The following is an 18,499-nucleotide window of genomic DNA, read 5'->3' as shown; positions in this document are numbered from 1 at the left end:
GCAAATGTATCATGCCAAAGCTCTGAGCACCGCCAACATCTCAACCAAAGGCTCCTAGAGTCTTCCATGACTCTTAAGATGTTACACATCCTCAAATAGTGCACATTCAAAGTTGAAGGAACCCTTCTACAATCCAAGAATCCTTCCAAATCATTTTCATCACTAAAGAAGATCATCTATCACCATATGATGAACACACAATCACTACTAAAGTTCCCACTAAAACATGGCATTGAGCTCTCCAAGCACATGATAAACCATCTCCCAAATCTGGAAATCATCTAGGTCCACGCACATACAAGTGTATTGCTAATCACATTAAGTGAAACCAAGATCTTCAAGGCAAGGAAATACACCATGTCATAGGACCTCATAACCAACTATCTAGGTACTCATCATCCATCCTATCATCCGAAAGCAACAACAACAATGCACGAGTGACCACAAACAAGGCCATCTAACAAGTTTGCGTGAATGCTGAATCAAATCTCATGGATATAGACAATTTGCATCTAAGTTATGCCACTGCAATTAAATGGGTGGCCTACTGTAATGCCCCATATTAGGGAGCTCTCAGTTTCCAATGATTAACATACTTTATTAAGCATTTAAAACAATTCAATAATGAATGGTTCATATAACATTGTTCAGTAACATATTTAACCCCAATTCTTGATTTCTCTCCTAAACTCAACCCAATCAAGATTGTGAATTTACTTGTCTTAGGGTGCTTGACACCAATCTATAATAAGGTTCCCTCAAGGCTTTGGGACCTCATCTCTACCTCATCTTGGGATTCACCTATCCTTTATGGATTTACTCTGCCTCTCCCTACACAACATCAACCTTTCCTCTAAGGGGCTATAGCAAGAGAAAAAGGAATAGGCTATATATATATTACCATCGTAGTTACAAATGTATGAAACATAACATACATGCATTCCAATTTTATTATTATATATCTATATGTAGTCTAACATAAAGTTATAAATATATAAAATGATTTCATAATCGCACACACACATATAAGCCCATTCACAGGCCCCTTATTCTAAATGTCATCCAAATATAAATATATATTATATAATTTTGTTTGCATTATACTCACACTTCTGTATATATATGTGTACAGATCAATATGGCTGTTATAATAATCATCTACGTTAACTATAAATCTATCATTATCCTCTATATAATCAGTCAGTGCAATGGCATTGTGGACTAGCATGTTACCAATATCAATTATGGCAGTGCTGAATGATATGGGTATAGTAGTGTTGGATAATATCGGTAAAGTGGTAGAATTGATTGATACAAGTTTGGTGGAAATACCAATTGACATTGTGGCAATGTCGACTGGCATTGTGGTAGTGCCAATTGGCGTCTTGGCACTGTCTACTAGTCTAGTACTGTGGTAGTGCCCATTAGTATAATGGCAATGTTGACTGACGTGGTGGTAATACCAACTAGCACTATCAGAGCACTAATTGGCACAATAGCAGTGTTGACTAGTATCATGGCAATATTGATTGGTATAGTGACAATACTTGCGTGTGATGCATTCAGTGAAGGCATGAGATCCATGTTGATGCAAGACCATCCTCATCTGAAGTAGCAATATTTACTTGAGTTTTGAGATTCACGAAGAGATTGATGAACATGATGGCATGAGGGCTTGGGATCTAAGCATCATTGTATTTTATGATTGGCTTCTTCGGGATCTTGGTGACTCCGGACATCACAGTGTTTATATCAGCGTGGTGCTACGGAAGCTTGACGACGATTTACTCATGTACGTGATCTTGGAGCAACATGGAGATTTCAATGGATACTGTTACCAACATCTGTGCTTGTTTTGGGATCCTGGAGCGGATTGCTTGAGGGCAAGCAATCTTTGGATGGTGAGGATTTGTAATGTCACCAATTTTAGTAAAGTGACTTAATTAGATTAACTAATTAATTAATTAAGTAATAAAATAAAGAGGATCAACTTAATAATATAATAGTTCAATTAGGATTATCTCTGTATGACCTCCAAATTAATTTAATCATATCTAAGATCCATTTTTATTTATTGTCTGTAGGTGTTGGCCGTGTCGACAATATTTTGTAAATCCTTGGGAGTTTCTTTGAAGGGGTATTTAATATCGGCCTGTAGGTTGTTGTGGGGATGTGTCTTGGATATTTTATTTGTATTGCGAAATCTAATTCTAGTTCTTGTTTTTTTGTCTTGGAGATGAAAGATCCTCCCTGTTTGGTGAATGCAATTTCAGTGGTTCACAACCACCCAAGTCTTCTGTTGGATTTTCGTTCAGATATTTCACATTGTGCATCAAGTTTGTGAAAGTTTTTTATTCGAAGACAAATTAGTATTCGGCTCTTGGTTTGAAATTGTTATATTGAAGATCTATTTGACATAATTTGAAGTACTGTGCACCTTGTGAAATCTTTGGTGATTCAATTTAGTAATTGGTATATGGTCATTCTTGCATACTTTGTTGTTCATTTGCAAGTGCATTAAGGGCCTACTATACATCACAAATAGGGTACAACATAGGGCCTATGGTACATCACAAAGAGAGCTTACAGTACATCACAAAGAGGGCCTACGATACATCATAGAGAGGACCTAGAGTACAACATAAGGCCTACGATACAATACAGGGCCTACGATAGGTCACAAAGAGGGCCTATAGTGCAATACAAGACCTACAATTTGGCCTATGGTACATCACAAAGAGGGCCTAGTGTACAACATATGACCCACAATACATCATAGAGAGGGTCTATGGTACAACATTGGGGCCATGGTACATCACAGAGAGGGCCTACATTACAACACAGTGCTTAGGGTACATCACAAAGAGGGCCTACGGTACTAGACAAAGCATATAGTATATTATAAAGGGCCTATAGTACAACCACACTTCACTCAAGTTTGGCTTTGGGTCTAGATTGTCATCAGGCCGAGTTTCCCTTCGAGCCAAGATTGCCATCAAGCTAAGCTTCCCTTCACATTGAGATCGCCTTAGGGCTAAGTTTCCCTTCAGGCCGAAATCTTCTTGGGGATACTATTGGTAGTGGGCTAACGTCCCTGGTTGGGTTCACAACATGGCTTAACGACCTCATGTGTCTTCTATAGGTCTGGTGGTTGTATCGGGCATTAACAAGTCAATCTTTGGTGCAACAATAATCCTAGTGGTTAACAATTGCTATCAAAGTTTGGTCACAAGTTTGAATCCATGCAGGTCACAACAAGTGACGTTGGGAGGGGTTTGTTGGTAGTGGGCCGACATCCCTTGCAAGGTTTGCGACGTGGCTTAACCACCTCCAATGTCTTCTATAAGTCTAGTGGCCGCATCGGGCATTAATAGGCTGATCTTTTGGTGCAACGACAATCCTAGTGGTTAATAGAAACTAGTCAATTTTTTTTATGTAGTGATAGATTTTCTAGGTTGGAAATTAGGGATTCAAAGGACAAGCTGGTTGGAAATTTAAGGTGTCCAAGGATTTCAAGGTGGAAGCCCCAGTTTGTCAAAGATTTCCAAGCGGATATTAGGTAGATGAAAGAGTTTTGGGCAGAATCTCTCATTAGCTAAGGATTTTTCCACATCAAGCTTGGAATTCCTCTTTCAAAACAATGACCATCATTTCTTTTTGTCTTATGAATTTCTTCTCAAACAAGGTTTCTTTACTTAATTTTCAACTTTGGAATAAAAAAATTGACCAAACCTGCATACATAACCTCGAAAGCAAACCCAAGCTTGAACTGAAACCAGCAACTTAAGTCTAATATCAATAGTAATGACGATTTTTGACTTGATGAAGGTCCATATGACATTAATTACTGGCTCTATTTTTATATTATCGAACAATGATATCTATCATGACATTTAAGTTTAAAAACTTGATATTGAATTGGTAAATTGTATTTCAAAATTGTAATATTTGTGGTAGTTTTGTATATGCATGTTATCTACTATTTTGAACTTAACTCCTGTTTTAAACTGCAAATATGTATATATAGATGAATTTTCAATGTTTTTGGTACAGATACCCAGAATGTAGCATGCCCATCAGTTTATTTTGGCCATACTAGCATATTGTACACACATACCTGAACTTATAATGATTCCAATTCTGCAACTTATATGTTTGCCATTTGGTGGCTTTTTACTAACAAAACTCCACTCAGTTTTCATTTATTTCCCCCACATGTGCTGCCATTATGTTTGACTCATTTGTGTCTGCATTACTTCTAAACTATCTGCAGCTTCTATAGAACCCTGTGCAGCTTGTGTTTTCCTATTCTTCTTAAAATCAGAAAAACAGGATAGTTCGAGAGCATTCTGAGTTACATACTATAGAGTCATTTGACTAGAGATTGAGATTACTGACAGTAAGTTAAATTCACACCAAAGTGGTTGACCTAATTATTTTGGACTAACTATTCAGTTTTTGTTAAGGTATAGCATGCTGTTTAGAGTTAGTGGACAGAGTCAACTATGTCGTACAATTCATGTTAATTTAAAAAAAATCCTTTGATGGTCCTTGATAGTTCTTTAGCTTTTTGACATTGGAAAAAATGACATTTTTCATTTGAAAGAAAGACGCTCTCCTGAAACAGATATAATTGAAAAGCTTATTACCTGTCTCGTTTCTTTTTACTTGCAGGAAAGCTTATTTAACACATCATCAAACTCTATTAAATGGGATTTTGTAGACATGGGATATTCTTCTGCCATGGTTGAAAAAGCTATTAGTATACATGGTATGAATATATTCCTTGATTGATTGATTCAATCTTATTATGAAATCCGCGTGATGGGAAGACACTCAGACATGTATTGATCATTTAGTTTCCCCTCAATTCTAACAATATTCTTCTTTCCTTGTTAGGAAATGACAATTGGAATGAAATACTGGAGTACCTCTTAGCTTGTAAAGTGAGTGATTCAATTTCATGTTGTTTGTGGTTTTACAAATGGATGGTGAAATTTGTCTAGGTCTTTTGTTTTAACTCACTGTTAAATATTTACAGGTTGCCGATTATTCATTAGATCTTGTTCCTGCGAATCCAACTGTTGATTCTGCGAGATTAGAGGGTTCTGATGAAATCAATTTTGTGGACAAGAAAGTTAAAATTGAAGATACATTTTCTGAACATGGGGAACCCCAGGTAATCATAGGAAGCTTCATATGAGTATAATGGATTTTAAACTTGCTTCCAAGACTGGCGTTGACGTTTACTTCATCTAGTTTGATTCTTGTCTAATATTTCCCTATCTGATGAGGAGAAAGAACACTGATAATTCCATGCAGGAGAAGCATTATTCTAGAACCTTAAATTTAATAAACACTTAAACACTTATGATATAACACGAGGATCTACCATAGGAAACTCTTTGGGAGAAAAACTGCTAAAAGAAAAGTTAGCTCTCTGTATTAACTCAATCATTTCAATAATGTAAGTTATCTCGCTTTTGTGTTTAACTGTCATCAATGTGCGACTATTTATAGCTTTACTTAAGTAAACTGCCAAGCAGTATTAGAATAAAATGAATATAAAAGTAGAAACCAAAAAACTGAAAATAAAAGTAGAAGCCAAAAAACTATTTATAAGGGCCAAAATACTTTTCTTGGGGCCACCTTAAAATTCTTCACGGGGGACTGCCAGCTTCCCATACCCTCAGCTGGGATGATTCCCTGGATCCCATGGTTTTGATGGGGTGTATAGTACCTAATGGGCATAAAACATGCAAAGCAGATATTCACCATCTGCTAAATAGACTGTGAAGCTTGCATTTGAATCACATTAATTATAGAAAATAGGCTCTGACTGGATCAAAGTTGTATTATAATTTTGCTTTCATTCCCGTTGTTTTTCAGCCTCCCGAGGATTTTATCTTTCTAGAACTTTTTGTTGTATACTAATGTTTCCTTGTGTCCTGTTGATCTACGTTTGGTCATTTATGGACATTGATTAGTTTCTCTCTTAGTATTATATATTTTCTTGGCCTATACAACATGATCTTATTGTATCCAATGATTATTCTCTACATCCTATTTATGCCTTGGGGATTGAAGCAATTTTAGTAAATAGGAAGTATGTGACCAAAAATACAGAAGTTATGCCTTTTGCATTTTGTAGATTAATTGTTTATTTTGTTGTAGAATGATAATCTTAAAAGCACTCCATAACAAGATCGTACATTGTGAAAGCTCAAAACAGATAATAGGAACCTTATGGTTTAGAGTGTACGTGGATGCTTCAGGCACTCTTCTTTTCTCTTTTTTAGTGTAGATGATTTTTTGTAGCATTTCCATTGACCACATTTTTGTTCAAATTTTGATGTAATTTGGTTACTTTCTACATTAGATGGGGAAGTACAGCTCTGTCATGTCGCCCTTTTGAAACCCTACTGTGGTATTCCGTTTTGTGAAGTCTCTGAAGAGACAAAATTACAGGAGGATGGAACCTTTGAGTATAATTAGCCATCATAGTAAGATTGAGGAAATATATCAAGCAGACACCATTACAATATATCATGTTTATTGTGGAGATTGCTCCACATGCTCCGAAGAGAAAAGCACTTGCAAACTTCATACATTATACACTTCCAATATTAGGATATTATGAATAAGAAACACTTAGAGAATTCATGCTTAAGAGGAATGACATATTGAGCATTTTATTATTGTTAGTTGTGATTTCCATGTGCATGCGCAGAAACTATTTTTGTGGCCGGGCTTTCTTAGGAAACTTAGGGGAGACAGGAATGACAACGCAAATAAGGATTTGTGTGACCTGCGGAATCTCAATGGCTACATAAAGGCTTTAAAATATATTTAGATGTAAGTAAGAGATGAACAAGTGGGGAAAAGGTATTTAAATCTTGTAATGTTGTTGCCGTGATTCTTATTTGTTGTGACACAGAGAGGTGAAGTTTAGGTTACAATATAGGTTGTCGTGAGCTCTAAAGAAGCAATGTATGTTGCCAAGGTTCAAACAAATCCTTGGAGTGTCACAAAACAACACCATACCCTGTCATCTTTTTCAAGAGTACGTTATAATTTGTAGTGCAAGCATTTTTTTTTTACCTTGCTGAAGCTTGAGAGCAAGCATCCGTATTGCTACTGTCTTGTATGGGGTTCCCGATTTTACTAGGAAAAGGACACATTATTAACAATAATATTTCTTCAAACATTATAATAGACACGAATACTCAATTTTTCTGTTGGTAACGTATTCCAGAGAGGAAAAAAACTAACAACTCGTATAAGCAAATAGTCTTTGTATGACCCGTTACTCTGTATGACTTCTTCAGTGGAAGAGAACAAGCAATAAATCCATGAAGACTATATACGAGCATAAATCTATCTCGTTGGAAAAGTTTAAAATGCAAAGGGAAGCTGAGAACAAAACTTGATTATACAATTTGCTGAGAAGCTGACTCTTTCATAGCTTATCGGTATCCAAAATTGCATTTGAAAGTAAAAGTTTCAGGGTTAGCCCAATGGTCTCTGTAAGGAAGTCACAGAAAAGGGTCTGCCAACAAGAAGGTATACATGCGTTACATGAGAAAAGTAACACTTTTTGTTCATAACCATTGCCGTAACAGAAGAGTTGTTGAATGGAGATGATGCAATATGGGGGGATTATACTAAGAGAAAACATTAACATGATTTCATGGTTAGTTGCCAGAATTAACTCAACATACTGATGTGGTGATTATTCAAAGAAGCGAGCCAACATTAATTAAGGTTATTACTTGTGGTCATTAGGCCTTATATTTACTGCTCTCTCTAGTGAAAACAAAAAGCTCTAATTAAACGTCCTTGGCTAGCACACATATTTGGGAAGATGCTTAGTGCCTTTTGCTGTGTCAGAAGAGCATCAAGTAACGCCATCTTCAGTTTGAAGGAATTTTTGGTTGACTGAATGATTATACACTAGGGTGCAGAATTGTGCATGTTGTCTAGGGAGTTACAGTAGTGATAAATTTGCTTATCCAATGATTCTCATACGACAAATCTCAAAGTTGTGGTGTCGTGAATAAGGAACCAAATTGATAGCCTGAGTTAATATTCTTGAAGCGACTTCCTAAAGTTCTGGGCATCCACGTGAATTACAAATATCCAGAAGAGGACACATTTGGCCCTTGGGTATTGAAGATCATAGCAGAGCATTCCTGTGCGTTGGTGCTTTTAGGAAGCTTGTGCGCAGATGAAGTAAAATAATATTGTCAGAATACTGCCAAACTGAAGCCAATCATTCAACCCGCGACAATCTCAGATAAGTGATAGGAGGGAGAGAACCTACAAGATAGAATATTGCAGTCTTCTTCAAATAAACTTAGCATATCTTAGAAGCTTGAGCAAGGGACCGACATGATTTTTTTTCATTGATGTTGGGAATCTTGTTCAAAATTTACTGATTTTGAGGCAGACATTAACAAACTAGGCTATTGGGAGGTCTTAGTGAATGTAAGAAACTAACCCAGTGAGTTACCAGGGAAACGTAGGAAGAAACAATTCTATGAACAACGACGCCGTCCCTGCGGGTGGCATAAGATTCACTTGAAGAACACTCTAGCGCCAATACACAACGAGCCATCATGGAGGTAATGACCATCTAAAAACGTAAATGGATGCATTGCTCTAGTAAAACAAATGGTCTGCATTTAAGAGACTGCCAGTTGGAATAATCAAGCACTACGGAGGGAAAGCAAATCCAACAAATTCAGATCTGTAGTGATGGCACTCATATGTAATCATTCAGATATTGGAGAGTTTTGAAAGAAGGGTGCAAATTAAAATTAGCAGGACATTATAGGTTTGAGCAAGGAGTTCAAATTTAATCAGGCGTCTCTTACTAAAAATCCCAGTACTAAGAAAATTGCTGTTTCAAGTGACAATATTTATGCTGGGGTGGTTTAATAATTTACATTCCTTGTTTGATGATGGTAGTTTCACGCACCAATGTACACCCCATATTGGAATAGGGAAATGAATGAAGCTCTTAAATAAGGGATGTGAAATGGTCATAGAGGCTGAGTATGCAGGTAAATGTCCGAGGATGACAACTTGAGCCATTGAAGTATTGCAGGCACAAGTACCTTGCAGCAGCATGTAAGATATTGAAGGATTGTAAATGAATCGCAATGCTATGGCAGAGATTCTATTCATGGATAAGAAGTAATAGGACAGACTCAAAAGATTCTGAAATTCGAAATCACAACACAACAATTTGGCCAAAATACTTTATGAACTGGGTAAGTTGGAGTTGGAGCCACAAACAATGGGACATACTCTCATCATTTTGACTAAATTGGAAGGATGTTTAAGCGTGGCCAAGCAATCACCCTGTGATTTATTGCAGATTGCTCTTGTTCCTACAGTGACTACATTGAATCCCCACAAGTGGCTGAAGCACTCAGATAGCGAGATAAGGATGTTGGCTACTTGGAGGTTACAAGTATTTTAGCACCACAAGAACCTTACGTAGAAGACATAATGAAGGAGCTACTTCGGCTAATTGTTGATAGTTTTCAAAATCTTGGCGATAGTAGTAGTCATCATTTCCCTAGAGGGCATGCTATATCGAAGTCATTTGCTTGATTCAGATTATACAATCTCTTGGTTGACCTGAGATTGTATGACCTAATACATACCATGTTTCAGCATTTCTTGGGCACAATTGGGGAAAAGTACTGTGTAAATGTTTTTGCAGCCATGGAGACTATTATGGTTATGACCATAAATGAGAGTGATACTCATTATCAGTCTCTTATGTGTATGTTCTTAGCAATTTCAAGGCAAGAACAAGATGCTTGAAAAACGGCTCATAAGTTGGTCAACAAGGCGCTCAAACAATGTGAGCTAAAAATTGAGAAGTAAAAACAACAGGAGGATAAAGAACTAATGCATCCACACATTGGGAAGGACAAATATACTTGTGTAAGTGGAGACTTGATTTGTGAGGCAGAAGCTGAAACAAATACATATGAAAACAAATCGTAAGTTGACTACCAACCACCTGAGGATGAAATTGGGGAAGAGCCCTTTGCTACTAATGAGAGGTATTCTAAGCTCTTCATTGGTAGATTGCTGATTACTATTGACAAAACTAGTGAAGAGGAAAACTCCTTTGATCAATCCATAGATGAACATAATGCTGTTCCATTATCACCCCAGGAAGAGTGCATGACATCAAGTGTAGAAACAACTAAGGATGATGATTATATCACTCCAACGGTTGATGATAAATCATAAAATGTGCTATGTGACAGCTGGTACTCCCTAATTGAATTTGAGCACAAGCCTTTATTGCTGCAAGATTCGATGGACAAGTTACTATTTACGAAAGAAAAGCTAGTACAAGTGTTAACAAGGGCAGATGAATCTTACAAATTCATTGAAGAGCCTGTGTTGAAAACTGAAAGTGATGAAAGGCAAAATGGTAGCTTATGTGGAGTCACTAGTATGCAACTACAAATAATCAAGTTTGGATAGGGAACTTTCTATCAAGTTTGGAGAAGACAAGGAAAAAGATGCAGATGAACTTTGTCTTCAACTAGTATGACACTACTCCTCCTACCAAACTGAAAATCAGACTTCTATTGCAGCCATTCACAAGGAAGATGAACTTGAATATAGAACTATGGAGATGGTTAAAATTGGTCGAAGGAATCAATACCATTTGTGAACATGAAAGTGAGTACAATGTTTCCACCATTCTCTATCCTGATAAGACACATTTCGCTAATGAAGACCATAAGGAGCAGTAAGAAATCAAACACGAGTTCTGATATTTACAACAGTTACATGATTTCACCATATCATGAGGTACACTCAACCAAGTGATTTTACTTAGAAAATTATGTTGAAGTTGATCATTTCATTGATGGAGATGTTAATTTGAGAGATGATATTCATGGTGATGCTGAATATTCAAAATTGTCCTTAGTGTATATTGATGGTTTCTACAGATTATCTAGAAATTTATCACCGAGTCTTAATGAGATGACAGCTATTCACTTATTGGTTGGTGATTTTTTCTTTGCCCATTCTATGATTATCAGTGGCTACCCTCCTTCCACTATTAGTACATTTTCAGATTTGGCTTGGTCTACAAGGGTTAGTGAGTTGCATGCAGATGAGTGGGGACAAGACACATTGCTATATTTTCCATGTGAGATGTTTACCTTTCCAGTTCAGTGACAATATTGACATTCTTGATGCTGATCCGAGTTATGACAGCGACATCTTGAGACACGATGAATTGGCTTCCTTGCATATGGGTAGTGTGTTTGGCATCTACTTGTTCAACTGGTTGATCCAAGAGGTTGATGATATACTGGTCATCTATTTCTACACCTAGGATTGTGCTGACAGGTTGATTCAAGTTCTAGGAGTTAACAGGATGGACACTTTGCACTATGTGGACTACGATGAGTTGCGTCATTATTTGAGACTTGACACAGTTGTGTGCAAAGGAGCACATTAGGAAAACACAACAGTATCTCTCAAGATGCCATGGGATCTAGGATCTTAGTGATAGTTGAGTTGCATCCTTATTGTTGGTTTTGCAATTTGGAACATCCTGATTACACAGTTACTAGCATAAGCTACGGAACGGCTTGCAAATGGACATGGGACCTTGGTATTGGATCATGGACTCATGATTTCTTAAGTGCACACAATCTCGAGGAGGGAGAACTATAATGTTCTCTTTTCTAGTACATTAGAAAAATTAATAGACCAACCCAACTTATATTAATATTGACTACTGAGGACTTAAAGAAGAATTATTAAAGTTAGTTTGATATTAAAAAAAGGGTTTAATAAGAGATGAATTGGCAAAAGATGGAGTTCATTTTGGATATGCTTGGATTTGAATTTTGTTTTCTGTTTTCCCTTGAGAAAGTGGAAGCTTGGGTTTCAATTTCATGATCTTGAGGATGAGCACCTTCAGGCTCTTCTTGTGAATCGAACGTAACCTGGTTCAACCTTGTGGTGGATTCAAGACAGAGTTTACATTGTGCATACTGGTTCTTTCTTCATGTTTCCAGTTTGACTGTAATACTGTGTTTAAGATTGGATTTTAGTTATCTAGTAATTGTATTGCTGATGTATAATGCAATAATTTATTCTGAAGAATATATATAAACTTTATTGGTCATGTTATTGTATTGCTGAATATTATAATACAATAGAAACTTGTGGGGTTTTATATGAGCAATTGTTGTTTACTTGTTGGTCAGATCTGAAAGTTTATTGTTTAAGCAATTTGGTTGTATTCTGAAATTTGTTTTGAGATACATTTGGGAAAATATCCATCTAGGATATTACATTTATTTCCTTCAATAATTTAGGCATATCATCAAAGCTGACTTATTGGTGGTGGTGCAAGAATCCCAAAGATGTAAATAGATATCAAGAGTAATGAACTATACATTTCTTGTGCTTATTTCCATAAGTGGATGGGATAACTCTTTGGTGTTGTGCAATTCAATCACTATTTACAATGTGATCTATGAGATCATCTCTATTTTAATTGCAAAGAGGTTCAAGAGGTGGCTTAACAAAACTTTCTTGGAGTAGGGTGGATTTGCGTTAGGTGGGCAAGTTTTGGATGGGGTGTTCATTTGATGTCCAAGGAAAGCTTATGTTTATCAAGCTTGAAATTGTTAAGGCATGCAATTGGGGTAAATGGTCATCTCTTCAAGAACTTCGTAGTGCCTTTGGGTTTGGTTATGATTAGATCAATGGGGTAGTGAGTCATGTTACCTATAATTCTTATTTAGTTCTTATTAATAGTAATATTGCTACTTGTTTTGGTGCTATGAGGGGCCTTTGGCAAGGCGACCCTCTTTCATCTTATTTATTCATCTTATTGGCCTAGGACTTGGGTTGTCTTTTGAAATCCATTGTAAGACAAGGGCTGATTTCAAGTTGTAGTTTGGGTAGTGGCCTTCCCTCTCAATCCCACTTATAGTTTTTCGATGATACAACTATTTGGGTGTTGCTAGAATCAAAGAAATGACTATTCTAGAGAGGCTTTGGTTATGTATCTCGTAGCTTCGAGGGAGCGAGTTAATGAAGGATATATTCCTTTGTAGTGGCCCCTTGCCTTGGGGAACTTGACAATATGTGTTGGATAAGTTTAGTGGGAAAGTAAATCTTTGGAGTTTTAGATGGCTTTCCTTTGTTGGAATTTTTTTCATTGAAATATATGGAATTGGCCCTTCCTACTTATACATGCCCAATTCAAGTTGCTCCCTTAAGCTTCATTAAGGAAGTAGATGCTCTCTTTGAACTGTTTACCGTACAAGGTAAATGAGTAGTTATTGCATTAAGAGACTAGAATACAACACAAAACAAGATAGTACTTTATTCATATAAGAAAAGTACAGAATCATGAGTACAATGATGATCCATAGTTCAATTCAGAGGATGTACATATATATCCCGAAGGGGTGACTCAATCGGCACGTAACCTTTCGGACACTAACTAATCTGGTCGGCTATGTTTAGAATTTGTCCACAACATTATCCCTCCCAAAGAGAAGTTGTCTCCAAACGACAAAATAAAGACAATTAAGTACATCAAAACAAGACTAAGAAGGGTGTGTCCTTGATGCTATGGGTGTAGTAGCCTTCAACTGTGCCCATAACTCGTGCACCTGTTGGGTCCTGGTGTTCTGATCCGCCTTAGCCTGCATCTAAATCTCTAAGGTTCTCTTCATCATCTCTGCTATGTTCAAGAGCTCCACCTCTTTTGCATTTGACTCCATCTATAGCCGATTGTTGGCTTGCTTTGCTAAATCCAACTGGGATAAGAATGTGGCCTTATCTAATTCCCATGTTGATTGCTACGTAGCCAAGCTGGCTTCTATCACCACTAATTTGGTAGCTGTCTCTTCCCGATCCCTCTCTACTGCTCCCTGATCTACCTGACTCTTCTGTAGAGCATAGTATGCATCTCTATTACCTGTACTATCTCTTGTGTTAGGTTATCCACTTGGCTCTCTACCATGGGCTCTCTGGCAGTCCACTCCTGCCTCATCTTCAGAGTCTTTGTGTTAGGCCATCCTCGTGCCTCAAAGCATATTGTAAAGGTGGCTGGGCAATTGACTCGCATGAAAGATAAAACTTGCTCCAACTCCTACACCACTTCCTCCAGTGCACATGTTTGCGTAGAAATCACCACTTGGTGACCTCGAGTCACCATGTTAGCCAAGTATGCCTCAACATCCTCCCCTATGGCTGTGGACAGGCATGACGTTGGCTACTCCTATGTGCCCATTGTTGTCTCCACTGCCTCTAACATCCTCTTAGCAGCGCTATTTGTTAGAGGTGGAGGTGGTAGCTCAACTGCATTAGTGGGGTGACTTTCCTCCTCTTGTGGAGCTAAAGGATCCACCTCCTGGGATACTTCTCTCATAGGCAAGAGAATAGTAGATGCCGACACTACTGGTCTGATGCTAAATCTCCGACTCGAATACACACTCAAGTCCTGCTCACTCAAGTCCTGCACTGTAGTCAACCTACTAGTGCCCTCATTGGTAGCCAATAATGCAACATCTATAGTGACACACAACATCTGAACCAACTACCTCTAGTCAAACCTAAGGTGCCCTCAAACTCTTAGGTACCTCTTGAACTAGTATCTCTATCACCTCGTCCGGTACGACTGTAGGTGGTGATGGGTGAGACTCTGTCTATAATGTAGCAACTGCCTCTAGAATGGTTGGGATCTCTGCAGGTACTGACTAGGCAACTATTGTGATAGGAGTCATAACTATGGGCTGCCTGAACTGTCCAAAACTAGGAATATGTGTACCTATAGGGGCGAAATAAGATGATGTTAAGAGGGAAGGCTGTGGGAATAGCAGCAGTGTTGCAGTAATGGTTTCGACCTCTTTGTCATCCTTTGTATCCTCTTTATCATTGTCCGTCTCACTATCTTCAGAGGACGTCTCTTGCTGGCTGCTATCCATATTCCCATGTTCCAAGCCTGTGTCCAACTCCTGCCTGGGTTGCTTCTTCCCGACTATAGCCTTTTGCCTGCCTGGTGTGTCTAAATGCTTCCACTGCGTGATGGGGGGCTCACTTGGAGCGAGTAGGGTAGGCTTGCTCTCAAGCCTGTCAAGGGGGATCATCCATGCCGTAGCATCAATGAACAATTCAATGGCTTAATGGGGCATGTAAAATATCCTGTGTTGTAGTGTCATGAACTCGTACATTTGTTCCGCAAGTAATGTTGCCCAGTCATACGCCTTCTCGTTCATGATCCGATATATCATTGCTATTTGCGGGAAGGAAATATCAGATGCGTGATTAGATCCTGTGAGCCTACTCTTAACCAAGTCCATGAGGCAACACCATTGTTCTTCCTAAATGTTAGACTTTTTCAGTCTTTAGCCTTTAGAAGTGTTCATCAATGCTTCTTTTTCTGGTTGAGACAGTTTATTGCACACGAGCTCTATTAGGCACGCCTTCATCTCTTGACTGAATTTCTTCGGTTTTCCATTGATCTTCCTACCTCCTTGTGCATGGCCGGGTATGCCAAATACCCTAGTGAAGTCTACTGCTCTGAAGGAAATTACGAAGTCTCGCCTTGGGTAGGAAAACGAGTTGGTTCTGAAAAACCGATCATAAGTGTTTGCTATCATGCGCAGAAAGCCCGCATACTCACGAATGCAAAAAATTGGCATTTGGATTGCCCATTCTACCTGTGCCTTTCTTATGCTATTCTGTAACGCATGATTATCGGGTGTATCCTACCACCATTTCCTGCACTCTAACCCATTCAAGCCTTCAAAAGGTATGTTTTGAGGTGTGAGTTGCACTGTCGTAGGTGTCACCTGTTCCGGCTGTTTGCGCTTCTTTTTGCTCATGCTTGTGCCTCCTGCAATGTGGATACTTGAAGGCAATGTCTTCACATTTTGAATCATTCTCTTATTGGTAGCTCAATCCTCTTCCAACTTTTTCTTCTAGGCTCTCTTCCCACCCCACTCCATAATTGTCTTCTCGTTTGTCTTTTTGTGTACAAGAAGCAATTAGGGCATTTTGCTTCAATTCTGGAATGCCTTCTCGTGCCTCGATACAACTCTTTATTGCTGATATGGTAATACAATTATGTTTGGGAAAGGCTTATATTGCCGTTCATACAAGTCCCTACCTTGCACAACTTTTAAAGTTGTACACCACAGTACAATCCTCATCCAAGGCCATATGGTGTTGGGGTTGTTGTCTCCTAATCTACGGTCAGTCTCATTACTCTCAGTACATTATGCTACCGGTATCATCATCACGCAGAACCTATGAAACAAAACAATTATTATGAGTTTGTTACTTGTCCTACGTGATTTGGAGTTTGATTAAGTTGGAGACTATTCGTAGACCGAAATGGGGGGGGAGGGGGGTTCTTTGATTGTGGTAAGATTTCCTTATGGCACAAGCCTTGGTAATTAAGCTTTATTGGCACTGATATATTGTTAAGATCAAATCTGAATCAAGTTCATTTCTTTGAAGTATTTGAAGGGAGTAATGAGTGTGACATGCCTAAGATCTGGTTGGAAAGAAAAAGGGTGCTAATTTAATTAAGCAGTGTTTGTTTTTAATCTGTAATAACTTTAATAAGGGCTCTAAGGCCCTCTCTTGGTTTGACTCTTAGGATGAATTTCCTCCTATCATGTTTACACATCTGCATTTACGGTTTGTTTCCTTCTATGCAATAGCTTCTTGAAGGCTAGTTGGGTAAGGATGGAAGATTTCAAAGTTTTTCGTAGCTTGGGGCAAGTGGCGCGTAAGAGGATCCTTGTGAGTGGTTGTTAGGAGCCTTTTTGGAGGATTTTGAGCTTTTTTGAGTTTTTGGAAGAAGAGCTTGTAGTTTGTTGTAGAGGGAGTCTTGTCAATTCTAGGGGGGCTTATGTAGTGGTTGTTGCATATTAGGAATTGGATAGGTAGAAATATGAGAAGGATGAAGTCCCTTGGTGGAAGAATGTATAGAAAGAGTTTGCCTGGCCTAAATGCAAGTATTTCCTATGGCTTTCTACTCATAATAAGTGTCTCACTTGGGAAAGTTTTTGGAAGTGGTGCTTTTATTGGTTGACTACTTGTGTCCTTTGTGATACTAATGAAAAAGTTCTTCCTGTTTTTTTCGTCAATGCTATCTCTAGATTCATTTGGCACTAATGATGGGGTTTTTGAGTGTATGCTTGGAGTATCAATCTTGCTTGTGTCCTTTGGTAGATCTGGCTTGAAAAGAACTTACAAGACCCTTCCAGCCGGGAAAGTGATGGTTCAACAAGTTTGGGAGAGAAATGTTGGTATGATTTAGAAGACTATCCAAGCTATGTGTGAGATGGGTGGCTCCTTAGAGCCTTGGGAGGGGGAGGTGGAGGTGATGTAGGGGTTGGGTTAATTTGGGAACAATTGCAGGTCTTCCTCTTAAGGTGCAGGCAGATTCATAACAAGAAACTTTGGAGAGCTGGTAAATGAACTTCACCTTATGTTGGGGTTTACAAGCTTAACACAGATGTGTTGTCGAGGGGTAATCCTAGGCATGCTGGAGTTGGAGGTGTTGGAAGGGATATTCCTGGTATTGTCCTTCTCCTTTAAGGGTCATCAAACGAATAATTGTATGGTAAAGTTGGCTTTCTTATTGGCTTGGAAAGGAGTTGTTTGCTTGGCTGGTGCAAGGTTATTTGTGAGAAAGATTCTCAAATTCTAGTCAATATGTTCATTTAGCAAATGTGAATTGGCAGTTGAATTCAATGTCTTAGTAGATTCTTTGTTTGAGTAGTTCATTGGAATTTGTCTCCTTTGTCCATATCTTGAGGGAGTGAAATATTGTCGTTGATTGTCTAGCCAAAGGGGTCTCTGAGAATATGGCCAATTGGAAGGTTATAGATGGGAGCATCTTTCCTCCAACTGTCTCATAGGTTTTATTGAGGATAATTTTACAGGATATGCAAGGTTAATGTAGGTGATGTGTGTTTCTTGTTGATGGGCCTTTGTGGTTTGTTTCAGTTTTCTGGCTGTCCATTTTGTGCTCCCTGGTGGATGGGGGTTGGTGCTCTCTTGTAGTGAGGATTCTTTTGATTAAATAAATTATAATTTTTAACCCCTTTTCAAAGAAAGAAGCTGAAAATTTTAATCTTGAGAACATTTGAATATATCTACTGAAATATGAACACGATATTGAAATGGTACAGAAAATTAGATTTTCCAATTACACCATTGCACAACAAATAATATTATGATGAATTCTAATAAATTTTTAATGACTTTACATTGCTTTCAATGTGGCTTCATAAAAATTTATTTCTTATGTACAACTACAGATGAAATGTCCTATTCCCTTCGACCCAAGAAATTAGACTTCTATTTAATATAAAGTGCTACCAAATACTCCTGATGAAATAGAAACCATGAACAGTTTATTACAAATCTGCAAATAGAAAATACATCAGAAAAAAAATACAAG

General features: G+C 38.1%; 1 protein-coding gene across 1 annotated transcript in view; it reads left to right on the top strand.

Moving 5' to 3' along the window:
• LOC149580018 (DNA (cytosine-5)-methyltransferase DRM2-like) overlaps nucleotides 1-18,499 on the top strand; it is a 139,303-nt gene that overhangs the window by 39,956 nt on the left and 80,848 nt on the right. Inside the window, exons 3-5 of the mRNA XM_089788410.1 lie at nucleotides 4,675-4,771; nucleotides 4,900-4,946; nucleotides 5,042-5,179. Coding sequence (XP_089644536.1) covers nucleotides 4,675-4,771; nucleotides 4,900-4,946; nucleotides 5,042-5,179 — 282 coding nt within the window. The remainder of the gene's footprint in view (nucleotides 1-4,674; nucleotides 4,772-4,899; nucleotides 4,947-5,041; nucleotides 5,180-18,499) is intronic.

This window comes from Cupressus sempervirens, chromosome 1, assembly GCF_028749045.1.
Source record: "Cupressus sempervirens isolate cs-2001-9-10 chromosome 1, ASM2874904v1, whole genome shotgun sequence".
NCBI lineage: Eukaryota > Viridiplantae > Streptophyta > Pinopsida > Cupressales > Cupressaceae > Cupressus > Cupressus sempervirens.
This window is presented reverse-complemented; position numbering and strand designations above follow the sequence as displayed.